General features: G+C 37.4%; 1 protein-coding gene across 1 annotated transcript in view; it reads left to right on the top strand.

Annotated features, from left to right (window-relative positions):
* CYRIA (CYFIP related Rac1 interactor A) overlaps positions 1-3,423 on the top strand; it is a 52,767-nt gene extending 49,344 nt beyond the window's left edge. The window contains exons 12-13 of the mRNA XM_082277025.1: positions 2,099-2,169; positions 3,300-3,423. Of these exons, the coding sequence (XP_082133151.1) occupies positions 2,099-2,169; positions 3,300-3,363 (135 nt within the window). The 3' untranslated portion in view covers positions 3,364-3,423. The remainder of the gene's footprint in view (positions 1-2,098; positions 2,170-3,299) is intronic.
* The last annotated feature ends 12,002 nt before the right edge of the window (positions 3,424-15,425 follow it).

The following is a 15,425-nucleotide window of genomic DNA, read 5'->3' as shown; positions in this document are numbered from 1 at the left end:
AGTCACAGAGAAATCAGCATTATTTTTCCATTTGAGGAATTGCAAGCACACATTAAAAGAGTACTCATTTTTTCTACATGTTTTTACAAACCTAAATCTCATGCACCACTTTGTTATTACTTAAAAAGATGCCAAGTCTTTCCCTTTACAAGAGAGCCTGCTACAAAAGAAAAGAAAAAAGCATATATTATTGCCCTCCATGACACTGGGTCTTTGTTAGCATTTTGCATCTGCAGATACCAGAATTTTGCCCCATCTCCTCTTTGACTCTGTACAGGGGGAAAGATTTGTCACAACAAGGTGAATAGATTTGCTCAAGGTCATGAAGCAGATAGAGGCTGGGACTTGAATGCAGATTTCTTGACTGCTAGTTCAGTCTCTTGCCTAGGGAAGCAACACAAATGAAATTCTGATAGGCCCTAATATACATTGTGTGTACTTGGTTTCTCACATTTATCCTAAAGCCGTGTAATCGTACAGGAGAGTTAGCTAGATGTGAGTGGGAGGCAGGAGATGTATGACACAGTTTTAAAAAATGACTACGTGGTTCCAAATCTTGATTTGTGTAATTAGTTTAGCAATTTTTATGTAATTAAAAAAAATCTCCTAATGTTTCAAATGATGAGTTTGTTTTACTGTGGTAAACAATTCTTTTCTCCAAATTACTCACTTCAGGCATTCAAGCCATTTCAAGAGACTTTCAGGGACTGTGGAGTATATTACCCTTTCCTTACTCTTTCAAGACTGGAGGCTGTATTTCAAGCTATTAATTACAGTCTCCTAGCTTAGACATCCTAATTGTTTTAGGGATTCTGATTCTAATAAAAACTAAAAAGAATCGTTTGAATTTTTATCCCCTTTGACCTGGTCTGGTCTGATCAGATCTGCTGGGGCAGGTAAACCTGTACTGAGTGATGTGCACTTAGACTTGAGTTTCTCTAAGTTAGACAAAATAACTGTCACTTCAAGGCACATGATACTGGCCTGAGAATCTCATCTGATCTGTTATTTGCAAAGCAAGTTAACACCTTCCAGGTAAAAATGAGCCAGCTGAGCAGTGAGCAGTGTCTGTTGGGCTGGTCACTGTTGAGGATGCTAAGCTACATTTTCTGATTCATTTTTGCTGGCAAATAAGTGGACTTCAATTAAGTATTTCATCATCCATTTCCTTAAAAAGGCAGAGTGCTCTTTAGCTGAAAAGAAAATCTGACATGTAGATTTAGCACTCCAGTGTGACTTGGAAAATTAAAGGATTCTGATCTTGACTCGGCCGTGTCTTTACCTGTCGCTTTGAATAAGATGGAATTAATCTAGGCTAATTTCTGGATAGCTAGATTAGGATGTCTTCATAGCAATGGGAAGAAAGAAGTACTTCTGGGGCATAATTCATTACATATGAAAATACATTCTGAATAGGTGAGAATAATTTCTTTTTTCTCTCTATTGACTAGCTAGGGAGTCTGTACAGTGAGTCACATGAGTTCTACTCCTGCTTTCTCTGCTTCATTTCCCCTTTTGTAAATTTGGACAGATTTCAGCCCATTATTTACAGTCTCTACAAAGATGTTCATTTGGTGTGGTGTTAAAATCAACACCATGGACTTCTTAGATTAAATTTTTAACCACTAGTTATGAAACAAATCATAAGTTGTCACTGGTTAGGTTTACAGTTAAAAACTGAATACTGAAAATTACTTCCTTGTATGCAAACATAAAAAGTCTAAGCTGAAACATCTCTTCTTAGAGTTCTTAACAGCAATGACATGGAACTCCCAAACTCTCTTTTTTAGCTTATATCAGCTGGTTTTGATTTTTATATTTTTAATTTGGAATTGGAGAAATTGTGTGCAAGTTAAAATATAGACACTTGATATATAGTTTACTCTCTACAAATGCTTATTAAAATAAATGTTTTCTCCAAAATTGGGTTTTTAACTTTGAGATAATTTTTAATAAGTTACAATGCTTTTATTGTGTCATCTAAAGCAGCATTAACGCTCAGTAAGAAAAGAAACCTGTATATGGTGAAAATTTTCCTTGTTTTCAGCTAGTGCAATTCATATATTATTGTTCAATAGTGGCATGCTTCTGTTCCCAGATGAAGGGATGCATAAAAGTTTTAAAGGAACAACCACCTGACTCTGTGGAAGGACTTCTGAATGCTCTCAGGTATGTGTGGTTCAGCCTTAGAAAATTCCTCTTTGTTTTTCTCCCACTATCTTTATATTTAAGACTTCACTTTAGAAGCTTGATTTAATAAGATTATCCTTTCAGGTTTTCCTTCATCACCTGGGGTTTTCTTGATATTCATTTCTTTCCATTTAATTTCACTTGAAGAAACAATTACTATTAATATTGTAAATAGTGTATCCTAGCTAAGATTTGCTATATAAAATATCCCAGCATCTAGAACATTTTAGAAATGAAATATCAGATTTCTATTTCTCAAACCCTTGGTACTTCCCGTCTCCCTTTCCATCTTAATAAGACTTTTTCTTTTGTTAATCTTGCTAAATTAAACAGCTTCAAGAAAACAGCATCCTAAATCCCAGTCCTGTAGCTGAATGTTTATGGTGCTGTCTTGGGAAGGAAGACACACAGGAGTCTGACACTTCTCTGAAGCTGAGAAGGGAGTCAGTACCAAGTTTTTCAGAGCTGTTTTGAGTTCTCTAGTTGTTGAATGCTTGGATAGAGGGAGAACTGTACCTCCATATTTGCTTATCATGTCTTTTGAACTAAAGTTGATGTGGAGTTAAATCTACAAGTATCAAGTGTGTTTTGAGTTTATGTAATAATCAATCTCCCTATGAGCATAGGTGGTGGAGAATGTTTGGGTTTAAATGGAAAAAACACACTAAAGCTCTTCAGTCCTCTCAGGATGTTTAAGAAAGCTGCTTAAAGTCATAGATTGTACCAAAATTCAGTCTAGGTTCCTAATTTATTTTAGTATTTACTGTATTTCTTATGTCTTTTCATGATTTTGCTTCTTAGGAGGCTTTTAACTGGAAAAAAAGAGAAATAATTTTGACCCAAGATGATGACAGTGTCATAGACAGATAGCAAACAGGATTTAGCCACAGTTCTCCACCTTTTAACAGGGAATAATTTATTGCATAGCGTATTTAGAAGATAAAGAGCGCCAGACTCTTACCAGTTAAATTCCAGTGATCAGTAGAGGAACATGTAAATTCCTCCTTTGTGTAACTGAACTGTGCTGATTTCAAAAACAGGCTCAAGTGCTCAGACTTTTCCTATCCCTGTTCATTTCATAAATTATTGCTCTAACTTGTAATTTCTAGGTTCACTACAAAACACCTGAATGATGAATCTACTTCAAAACAAATTCGAGCTATGCTGCAGTAGTATCCAGAGACAAGTAGATGTTTGTATTGATCACAGAAGATGTGTATGTTTACATAATTTAATACAGTTTGATGTTAATACTTGTGTGTATTTACATAATCATTTTCTTCACATTGCTAAAATATATGAATCTGTTCATAACCTAACTGACTTTATATAGTGCAACCTAAGTTTTTATGCTAGCCTTTATCTTTTGACTTTTAAAATACTTTTTTACTTAGATACTTCAGTTATGACAGTTTATCTGTGCATTTTAATCCTTAAACACCTTCTCTATCAGAGAAGTAAGCAGTAGTGAAGACAAAATGGAAATCAAACTGAAACGTCAAAGGTACTGCAGAAAAGAAACTTTAAAGAAGAAGAAAGTTAATATAAGAGAAAGTAAAATGCATTGGGTATGTTTTAAAGAACGTGTGCACAGTTTTTTGATCAGTTTTAGGATCTTGTCAAACTAGTATGCATAGAAGAATACCTGAGTGTTCATCACTCTCATAAAAAGCATTGTCTTTCCTGTAATAAGTGGAGATCCACCTGATTTTAAGGATTATGTGCTGTCTGGCATCCAAAAATGTATTACAAACAGGTACTTTTACCTTTTTAATTAAATATAACCTGTACCTTTCAACAATTGAAGTCATTAATATTCATTTTCAGATTCAGTATAAATATACAGAAAATATGCTTAAAGATCGTTGATAGATTTTGAAAACTCTGTATAATTTTATTAGATTTAGAAAGGAAAGGGAAAATGCTAATGCCTTGACTTAACTGGAAAAGGTTTGTCAGTGTAAATATATCACAATGAACATTAACTCCCAGACAGCTCTAGCTGGTAAATAAGTATTTTGCTGATCTAGACTAGTACACTCTTCTGTAGCAAACTTCCCTAGTGTCAAATCAGCCTCATCATACTAGGGATGCTTCAAATTTAAGAGCTGAACTGTTCTTAGGAACTCCATCAAGTTCCTGATGGTGTTATTCATTACATGATTCAGAGTCAGCACAGAAATATTTATCAGCTGACTGCTTTTCACTGGCTTTTGAGATTTGATTGATACTTCAAGGAGTTAAGTTCCTTGCTGAGTTGTTTGTTCCTACTTTCTGGTAAATTTTCCAATTAATGGAATAGAAATACTTTGCCAAAAGCAGCAAAGTGCTTATGCTCTGTTAAGTGTGTCTAGTGGGTGGTCTGCAGTTGCTGTACATATTCTTGCAGAGGTCACGTTCTGAAAATGTGTTTGATTTTGTGTACTTTGCTTGCATGTATGTGTGGAAACTCCAGTGCTTGTGCACAGATTCAGATTTGTATTTGCTTATTCCCGTGTAGATAAATCAGGGTTTGTGTGCCTTCACTGGAAGTTTCATGCACATCTCTTCTAAAAACATTACCTTAAGGCTTTGAAGATGCATTTGGTCTGCTGGAACTCGGCTGCACTGTGACAAACTGTCATTGAACTCAGTCCTTAAACAGTATTAATGTCACGAGTTCTCTGGAGTAGGGATTGACTTAAGAGTTTATTTCTGAGCAGAGCAACCACTGTGAGGTTTCTCAGGCCTGATCAGAACCCACAGGTGCCAGTGTCACACATGCCATGATGCTGGACAGCACCACAACTCCAGCATTCATGTCACACCTCTGCAGGTGCAGCAGCCGGTTGCTATGTTGTTGTCGGGGACAGAATTAGAGCTCACTCACATTAGGTTTTTTTCTTTTTCCGAAAGCAATGATCACACTTTTTTCACAGTAGTAAATCCACTGTTTACAAGCTCAATTTTTAATTAGGGGGACATTTAAAAATGTATATTAGGGAAAATCCTGCTTTGTTCATAGTCACTTCCAGTTAGGTGAATTAGGTGGCTATTCTGGTGAGCTTTGGAAACTGAAGTTAATATATGCTTACCTGCAATTTTTTTGTCAGACAATGAAGTCTTATCTTTAAGTAGCCCAGAAAAAAGCTATTTGTCACTTGTATAATAAAAATGTAAACCTTAAAGCATTCTGTGCGTTGTCATGTGCTGTTTGCTGAAGTCACGGGATTTCTTTGCCTGCTTTGATGTTTTTGTACAGAAGTTTGTTTGAAATAATAAAAAATTTGGTACAGTAAACTTTGGGACTCCCTATATTTAGAGACAACATAAACAAGTTGAGAAATACATCATTTAGAGTTCTGGATCATATAGTAGGCTCACCTTTATGTGTCCAGTTTGTTGTTTATTTTAAAAGCACTTGTTTCACTTGTATGCTACAACAGTATAACCTCACATGACATTAAAAATCCTGGTTTCCTGACATGTCTTAGCACTTGTTTGCCATCATGACCAAGGAAAATTGTTGATACTGCTGAGGGCATGAATCCCTTTTCTGACTTTCATATCTTCACATTAGCCATCCTGGCCTATGGGGGCCATCTCAGGTTGTGTTTGTAATCAATAAGGTCACCAGAAGATGATTCATTTAATTGTAAGATAAATTCAAATAAGTTGCTTTTGGAAGAAGAGCTATATAGATTAATGGTCAAAGTTATTGATCTCCATTTTGTCAGTGCTTCTTCTTATTTTGTCTCATCATTATGTAAGAGTACATGTTTGTGGTATGTTAAATATTTAAGCCTCATAATGAGAGCACTTCAGAATGCTCATAAATGACCATGAATAGTTTGGGTCAGAAGAGCCCTAAAGATTTGCTAGTTTTGTGGTGGAAGAAAATACTATTTGAGGGTTGTATGAATTTGAAAGACTAAGATTTGTCACTAAGAACGATTGAATGTGTTTGAAACATAATTTTTGACTTCTTAGCTTTCTGCTGCTAGTAAGTGGCTGTCATGAAAGATAGCTTCTGAGACTGCATTTACTGGTATCTGGTAGACCACATCACTCAGATAAATTATCTTACATTTTCCATGTCTACTAAAATTTACAAACCAACAAAAAGTCCTCTCTGTGTTGATTTCTGTGTTGTATTTCAGCTAAATCTAAACTGGAAGTAAGACATAAATATATGAAATTGCTTGCATTCTTACATATGTTCTGAATTAAAACAATGTAGGACATAAATTCTTCATGCAAAATGATCTGTCCTTCCCCTCCCCCATTTACTTCTTGAGCCGTTAATTGTAATCAATATATTCCTAGGACAATACAGTGCCAGTTCAGTAGATTCCCATTTGGGAAATGGTGCATCACTTTTTCATGCCACATCTGAACCAAAGCAGTACAGGTGTCCAGTTCCCAGTCTGTCAAGGTCCCTCTGAATGGCAGCACAACCATCTGGTGTATCAACAGCTCCTCCCAGTCTTGTATCAGCTGCAAAATTCCTGAGGGTATGTTCTGCCCCACCCTCTGGGTCATTAATGAAGATGTCAAACAGTATTGATCCCAGTACCAACCACAGGAGAACAGTGCTAGTAACTGTCCTCAAGATGTATTTTGTGCTGCTGGTGACATCCCCTTTGAGCTTGGAGTATAGCCAGTTCTCAGTATATCCCAGTGCCAGTTTATCTCATCCAGAGTTCACCAGTTTGCCTCTGAGGAAGTTACAGGGCCAGAAGCCTTGCTGAAGTCAAGATAAACAAGACATTGGCCAGCTCAGTCCACATTTATGGCGCATCCCATCAGGTCCCACTGATTGTGTAGGTCCAGCTTGCTTAAGTGTTCCCACCCTGATCCCTGATCTGCCCAAAGTCTTTCTTGCTCCAGACTTTCTCTCTGGTTTCAGGGGCTTGGGATTCCTGAATGTAAATCCTACCATTAAAAGACTGAGAGGCAAAGTGGGCACTGAATTCCTTGACCTTCTCTGTGTTCTTTGTCACAGGTCCCATACCCCATTTAGCAGCAGGAAGACATTTTCCACAGCTTTCCTGTTGCTACTGATATACCTGTAGAATCCCTTTTTTATAGACCTTTATGTCCTTCACCAAATTTCATTTCAGAAGGGTTTTGGCTTTCCTAAGTCCAACCATGCCATCTTTGCATGTCAGAAGAGACCATTCTTGAGCTTGGAGGAGGTGGTCCTTGAAAGTAAGCCAGCTCTCCTGGACAAATCTTCTCTGTGGGGCTGTATGCCATGCAGTGCTTCCAACCAGATCCCTGAACAAGCTAAATTAAAATTCCCAAATTAAATCTTTTTTTGTAAATCCTCTTGTGGCTGTGTAGTCAGAAATAAGCTTTTAAAATTGCACGCATTCTTGGACTATTAGAAGTATGTAGTTCTGTGAACATCAAAAGTCAGGAAATACAAAATCTTGTATATCCAAAAGTCTTCAAATAGATGCAAATAGTTGGAAGAGATGGGGTTTTGGTTCTTTTTCTTTAAAATGTGGGACACTAATTACTGTTTCCTTGCCTCAGATGAATTCTCTAATCCAAAATTACAGAATCTGTTACTTCGTACTGTGAAGTGCATTAGGTAACGCAATGCAAGTGAGCAGGCTGAAGCAGTGACATGGATTTGAATTGCCAATAAGAGAATAAAACCCCATTTTTGCTAAAAAGCCAGTATAGCAAACGAGTATTTTAATTTAGCTGTCTGTAATGCTTCCTGCTATGAACTAATAAATGTGAATTCTTTGCTGCCACATAATCCAGATTCAGCAAACACAGAAATCTTTCATAGGGATTTGAGGCAAGTATAATGCAATGGGTTTCAGTAGAGGGGTTTCTGATTGACACAGGTGTAAACAATGCCCTTTGTCTTTCCTCAGTTGTGGCCTTTGACCCGGGTTGCTTATTACTGAGCAAATTGAGTCTTCTTCTCGTGAGGATCAATGGCATAATGTTATAATCTTGCAGGGATCTCCTGTGCATGACTGCTTTGAAAAATAAAGCTAAAATGAACAATCCAGTACGTGTTCTAGAAAATAAGTATATAGTTAAAAGGCAGGCCAACCAAGCACTATTCCCTAGTTTAAGAGGAAGAAACATAATGATTTTCCAACACATCTTAATTGGGGGTCAAGCTGAAATTGATATAACTCTCTTGTCTTGGGTATTTGGGCTGTTTACAATTAAATATGTAGACTTTGGTATTAAGAACTTGACATACCTCTTGACATTTTAAAATTGCTCACAGAACTTAAAGGTTAGAATATCTGTATGTGGCTTGTATCAAAAGTGCTACTACAGCTTGTGAAAATTCTCATTCTGTGAGGATCCATTTCATGTAAGATAATGGATCTTGGGTTTGTTTTTGGTTTTGTTTTCTTTTTTTTGGTTTTACTTTTGTTTGGGGCCGGGTTTTGTATTGCATACAAGGCTGTGGTTAACTACAGGCACTTTCACTATTAAACTCAGGCTTAAATAACATGCAGCATGAGAGCTCAAAGGCTCTTTAATAGAAACCTTCCCAAATAAGATTCCTTACAGGGGAATTGAATTAGGTTTCTTAGATGAACTTACTGAACAAGTTAATGTGGTCCTAGTTGCTGAGATACTGAATATATCAGTATAAGACTGAAGCAGGTATTACATCTCTATGGAAGTTTTTAGTTTGGGGAAAGAAAAGTTGTGGTATATAGCCAACCTAATTAACGGATTCTTTAGAAATTTTTATTATGGATCAAATATATCTATCAAATGAAACAAACATATTTGTTCTGATTAATTTTGAAATGCTCATATTCAGGTATACATTCATAGTAATATCTATGATATTTATACAATGAGAGATTTTTTGTAACCACTGACTTAGCCAATTCTTTGCAGCTGTGTTTTAAAACTACAGAGTGAATGCCACATTTGTTTTACACAGCCTGTCAGATTGACATTTATAACATTTGAAGCTTAAAATTCCTTTTGTTCAGTGGTTTCAGACTCACATTGAGACCCACTGTTCTGATTATATGTTGTACAACTGTAATTAATTTGAGATACACACATAAGACCATTTTTTTCTTTATTCTTATCATTTGCTATATAATTGGCCAGAGTTTTACATAATACAAGGTTAGGTTAAATAAAATCAGCAAAAGTACTCAAATACATGCTACCTGAAAATGACTTTAAATTATTTTGTTGAAAAATATTACTTCTGAGACAATATTATTTTTCAAACAAGTAACAGCATTTTTGTATTTTTCAAATAGAAACTGAGAGTTTACTGTTACAGATATTGCCTGGGTATGTGAGTAGTTTAAATCAAGAAGTGCAGTGTAACTGAGCTGAGAAAAGACAGAACAATTTTGTTAGAGTTTGACACAGGTTCCCAAGACACTGATCACTGTTCATGTTGGAAAGTTAGAGATTCTTCAGTTCTTTCATACTGATGAAATTAGGAAAAAAAAAAAAAAAGTAATTTGTCTTTGACCCCAAGAACAATTTGAAATGCCATACTTAATAAAAATTAGCCAGTCTAACAAGCAAATGTTGTGGGTTTTAGCTTTGAAATGTACAGGCTTAAATTTAATACAGCATATTTTCATGCCAGAGAGTAGTGGGGACATTACCATGTGAAACAAAAGGTCCAGGAAACAGTGGAGATTTGGCTCTGCCAAAGTCTGGGATTTTGCATGTGTGTGGAAAGTTAAATTCTCCTGGGGTTTTCATTCAATTGTATCATAGTTGTATTGGAAACTTCTGCTGGACGAATTCTGGGACATCTTCTATTGACTATATGGGTCAAGAAGGAAAAAAATGAAAGATAGCCTTCTAGACTTGGCAATATCAGGTCATTTAACTCCCTGATTCTAAGAGCAAAATGAAAATAATTCCTGTTCAGAGTACTGGTATCAGAGTTCCTAAAATGTCATCTCTCACATTCTTTTTAATGACATTAATTTTTTGATCTCTTTTTATTCTCTCTTTTCAAAATTAGAAAATGTATTTTTGCCTCCACTTGAAGTAGACGAACTCTTCCATAGCTTTGTTCATATTAACCTGATATGCTGTTTGAAACACAGAATTTTATGTCCTGCCTGACACAAACATCTTGAAAATACAGGTGACAGGTGTTACAAGCTTAGTTTTCATATGACATTACAAGGGAGAGCACTTGGAACAGCCATAGGCTTTGCTTGCAGTAGCAAATTATGGCATGTGTGCAGTCCTCAAAAGAGTATGGACAGACAGACCTCTAAACACCCTTGTTCTTTGTGTTGGGGTAGACTAAATTGTTCCAAGAAGTCGTAGAATGGTTTGAATGGAAGGGACATTAAAGCTTTCAGTTCTGACCACCCTGCAGTGGGCTGGGACACCTTTCACTAGACCAGGTTGCTTAGAGCCCTATCCAACCTGGCCCTGAACACTACCAGGGATGGGCCATCCACACCTTCTTTGGACAACCTGTTCCAATGCCTCACCACCCTTACATTAAATAATTTCACATTAGATATTATTCCTAATATCTAAATTGACCTACTCTCTTTCAGTTTGAAGGCATTCCCCCTAGTCTTGTCACAGGTTCTTGTAAAAAGTCCTCCATCTATCTTGGTGGCTCTCTTCAGGTACTGGAAGGACACAATTAGGTCATCCCAGAGCCTTCTCTTCTCCAGGCTGAAAAATCCCAATTCTCTCAGCCTTTCCTCACATGAGAGGTGCTCCATCCCTCAAATCATCTTGGTGGCCTCCTCTGGACTGACTCCAACAGATCCATGTCCTTCCTGTGCTGGGGACCCCAGATCTGGATGCAGCACTGCAGGTGGGGTCTCACCAGAGCAGAGCAGAGGGGCAGAATCCCGTCCCTCCCCTGCTGCCCACGGTGCTTTGGATGCAGCCCAGGGCACAACTGGCACTCTGGGCTGCAAGGGCACATGGCTGGGTCATGTCCAGCCTCTCACCCATAGCACCCCCATGTCCTTGTCAGCAGGGCTGCTCTGCATCTGTTCATCCCCCAGCCTGGATTGATACCAGGAGTTGCCCCAGCCCTGGTGCAGCACCAGCACTTGGTCTTGTTGAACGTCATGAGATTCCAATGGGCCCCATTCTGTGTCTCTCCACTGTTGCCTGTGGAGATCCTGGGTTATTACCTTGGATGAAATGCCAGCTCTTACAATCATCTTCAGCAGAGGCAACAGAGTATCTAAGTGTTCTCAGTAACTGAAAGTTTTTGCTTTGAGCAGTGTCTGTTGCTGTCCTGTTCTGGGATTTTTGCAACAGCAAGAGGGAGGCAACACAAGCAGCATTATAAAATAAATGACAGGGTTTTCATTCTAATTTAGCTTATCTTTGAGGATCTGATTCAAAGCCTGTTTGAGTCATTAGCTTTCAAATTGCCAAGCTGAAAATAAACCAAAAAAAAGCTAAACAAAACTTCACTCTTACAAGCTGTAACTTTTTCTTATGTGTGCTTATAAATCATCTACTCTGTCTAGTAGCACTCAGCTACCTGACAGCATCACCAGCGATGCTAATTTCCTCGACAGGGTTCAGCAGTTCAACCTTACTGGGTTACTAGGAGCTCCTTTGACTTACCCTCTCAGGTCTCTTCCATCTGTATCCACTTAGAATAAATGTCCTCTAAATACCACATTTTAAGACATGTTACCTTACATTTGCCAAAACATGAGTTCTGCCACAGGAGTGGAGACTTACCCAGCATTTCTTTAGTAACGTCTGGGTGCAATTCTGTTCTCATTGTATATTTTAATTACAAGAATCTTAATTGTAATTACAAGTAATTTTTAATTCTAATTACAAATAATTGTTCAAATGGAACTATTCAATAGATAAAGCATCTACGTTGGCAACAGTATGCAACAGCTCATAAAAACACAGAGTTTTTTTATCACATAGATTCTAGAAACAGCAGCAATTACTAAAATAAAACTAAACAATAAATATAAATAATATCTATTTATATTTATTATATTCTGGGGGTTTCCTTGCATTTTAAAATAAATATATTTCCCATTTCATGCCCATTACTATGTTTGTTTTCTTTGAGATATAAGGAGTGTTTGCTGATAGAACAAGGTCTAAGTGGGGATTCTAGAGCACACAGAGGAAAGATTTTACTCCTGAAACCATTCCAAAGGTTTGGCTCATCCTAACAAAGAATAGTAAGCATTCAGCTCAACTGGAGATCTCAGCATCAGAACAAACCATTGTTTAATAACAGCTTTCAAAAAATATTGATATTTTGCATTGGAATCCACTGAAGAAAATTACAATATACTGATGGGAAAAAACTAACAAAATAATTCAAACTTATGTTGAGTTTCAGCTTGCGTTCAGTAGAAAGCATGAATCTTGTCTGACTTTGGAGCAGGTTTAAGCTGATTTGTAATGATTGCCTTTGTTTTGGTCAGATCAGGTGCAACTAAACATACATCTCATTCTTAAATTTATTGTGATAACATGAGTGAGAATTTTTCTAAGTAAAGTTGAGGGACTGGGTTGTTTAATAAGAGTGAATTTGCTTTTATTGTTTGTATTTTTCCCTGAGTTAAACTTGATTACTTTGCCCATGGCTGTCAAACATTCTGCCAGCCATGGGCAAAGAACTCTCTGCTGGCATAACCCCATTAATATAAGTGTCCTAGACATTAAAACCAGCCTTTCTCACACATGTGGTGCATTGCATGAGGCAAAGGCTTTCATGTGCTATTTATACATTGTGAAATGCAAGACAGCATAGGAAAGGACAGAATTTGGCCCTTAGTTTAATCTTATTAGGCATTTATTTTTTCTGGGCTTTCACTGTGAGACAGATTTCTCCCTTATTACCAGTCCTACTCTGGCAACTTTTTTTTCCTGTACTTATATTTCATATAACTTTTTTATTTTACTTCTAGTCAGATCTGCTTTTGTCTTATAGGGAAAGAAAATTAAGAGACTGGTCCGTTATCTCACATTTCAGTTAAGTCTAATATATATTTGCTTAGGGGTAAAAAAGGTTGAGGAAAAAAGGGAAATGTCAGAAATGAATAATAAATGGCATATAAACAGAAGCAGATTTTCTCTGATATGTTACCCCTGATAAACTTGATAATGTTTCCCAAATGTGTTGCCTTGGTTCAAATCCAAATCTACTGGTCAAGTTTTACGTGCTATTTTTAATTTTACTGCTTAAAAAACTTTACATCATCTTGTAGGAATTCCCTCCTACTGCATAGCTGTATCTAGTTATTTGTAGGTTAAAATTCATCTTAATATAGATTCATATAAAACATGTGTCAGCACAGAGGCAGCAAAAAGGCAGATCTGGGTGGGTAAAACAAGCTGGATTTTCAAGGAAACTCTTTTTTCTTTTTAATGAAATATGTTTTCCTTTGAGGTCAGTCTGCTGTTTGATATTGTAGACTCAAGGTCTTTCCATTCAGTAAACTTTCCTTGCCCTTTAAACAGTGAAATCAGAACGTGAGAGGCGAATACAAACAACCAGGGACAGGGAGACCTGGAAACATTTAGGATCCACAAAAAGCCTCTAGAACTAGGCAGTGAACTTGAGACATTGCAGAGCAGTTCAGCTTTTTGGAATGCTTAAAAACAGAAACTGTCTCCTATAAGCATTGACTTAGTAGAGTTACTCTACTTCTACACTGATAGTAGTAGAGATATTTATAAAGAAGCTTTCTCAACATAAAATATTAAAGATGTGGAAGCATTAAAATTGATGGAGAAAGGAAGGGAATTATACTTCCATTGGCACAATACCGAGGTGAGAAACAGAACTCTAGTAACAGAAGAGCTTTGCAGTGTTACTTGCTGCTCAGTCCATTATCCCACAGCACAGGAGATATCACAGAATCACAGAATATTTGGAGTTGGAAGGGCCCACAAGGATCATCAAGTCCAGCTCTTAAGTGAATGGCCCATATGGGGATCAAACCCACCATCTTGGCTGTATTAGCACCCTGCACTGACCAGCTGAGCTGATCTCATATTCTGCAAGTAATATCCTTAAATACTGAGTCCGTGCTTCAGTGCCCCAGCCTTAGCTAATTGCAGTATTTTGGAATAGGTTGGGCCTGATGAACTTCATCGTATGGAATTTGATGAACTGGGTTAGCACAGAGTGTAGTTACTTCTAAAGGGGAGGTGAGTCATGTGCCTGCCCTTAGAAACCAGGTAGGTGTGTGAAAATAAGCCTGCATAGATAACAGACTGTGCCAGACCATGTCAAAGTTTCCTTAAGAGAAAGAAGTAGCACAGAAGAAGCAGCAATATCAAGTTAATTTGCCTCCATGAGGCTTTTGGTACTACCCCACACAGATGGTCTGTAAGCAGCTAAAGCAATGTGGTCTAGATAAATCTGTCAGAGGGTAAATAAAACCCCTTTCTGGAATGCAGAAACTCCAGCTGGACAGGGCACAGGGTGAGGACTGAGAGCATCTTCAGCCATGCTCCAGTCCCACCCTGTGCCCTGAGAACCCACAAAGGTCTGTGTACAGCTTGAGCCTTTGCTCTGTCAGTTGTGGCAGGGTTGTCTTGGAGGCAGAGGCAGAACAAGGGCATGGCTGTGGCCACATCCTGCCAGTCAGCCCACTGGCCAGGGACATGTTCAATTTATTAGTAGTGATGTAGCCTTTATGTGTAGACACTTTGGATCTTACTCCAGGTAACTGTACTTCAAGAAGACAGAGCTGTTGGGTGGGGGAAAATAAATGGTTCACCAGACAGGTTTTGTATTCCATTATAACTTTTGTGTAGTTATTCCTTTAAACAAACAGCAAAATCTGTTCATTTGTATTAAGGAAAATGTTCAATTAAGTTGTTAATTATTAAGTGATATAATATAAAAATGTAGCCAGCTGATAAAATACAACCTCTGCCATGCAGTCTAAAATGTGAAGGACTTAGACGTCATCTCTCATACCTTGCTGAAGCACCATAATTGATTTAAAATGTAGGAGTTTATCCTGACTGAATTTCGTGAACTGTAAGGCAAAATACTAACTTTCTAACAATATTTTTAAAGCTTCAGTAGAAATTGATGGATAAGATATCCTTGTGCTGGCTCTCACTAGCAAAGCCACCTTTTTGCCTTTATTTACCAGTTCCCAGAACAGGAATAATTATGGAAGGCTAGATCATTTAATCAGTGGGTTAACAGGGCTTGCATGAGTACCCTGGAGTCAGAGATTACATTTGTTTTTCTTCCTTATTTGAGTGCCCTTTAACTATGAGGG

The sequence above is a fragment of the Coloeus monedula genome, assembly GCF_965178545.1.
Source record: "Coloeus monedula genome assembly, chromosome: 2".
NCBI classification, from domain to species: Eukaryota; Metazoa; Chordata; class Aves; order Passeriformes; family Corvidae; genus Coloeus; species Coloeus monedula.
Note: the sequence above shows the minus strand (reverse complement) of the source record. Positions and strands in the feature narration are given on the sequence as shown.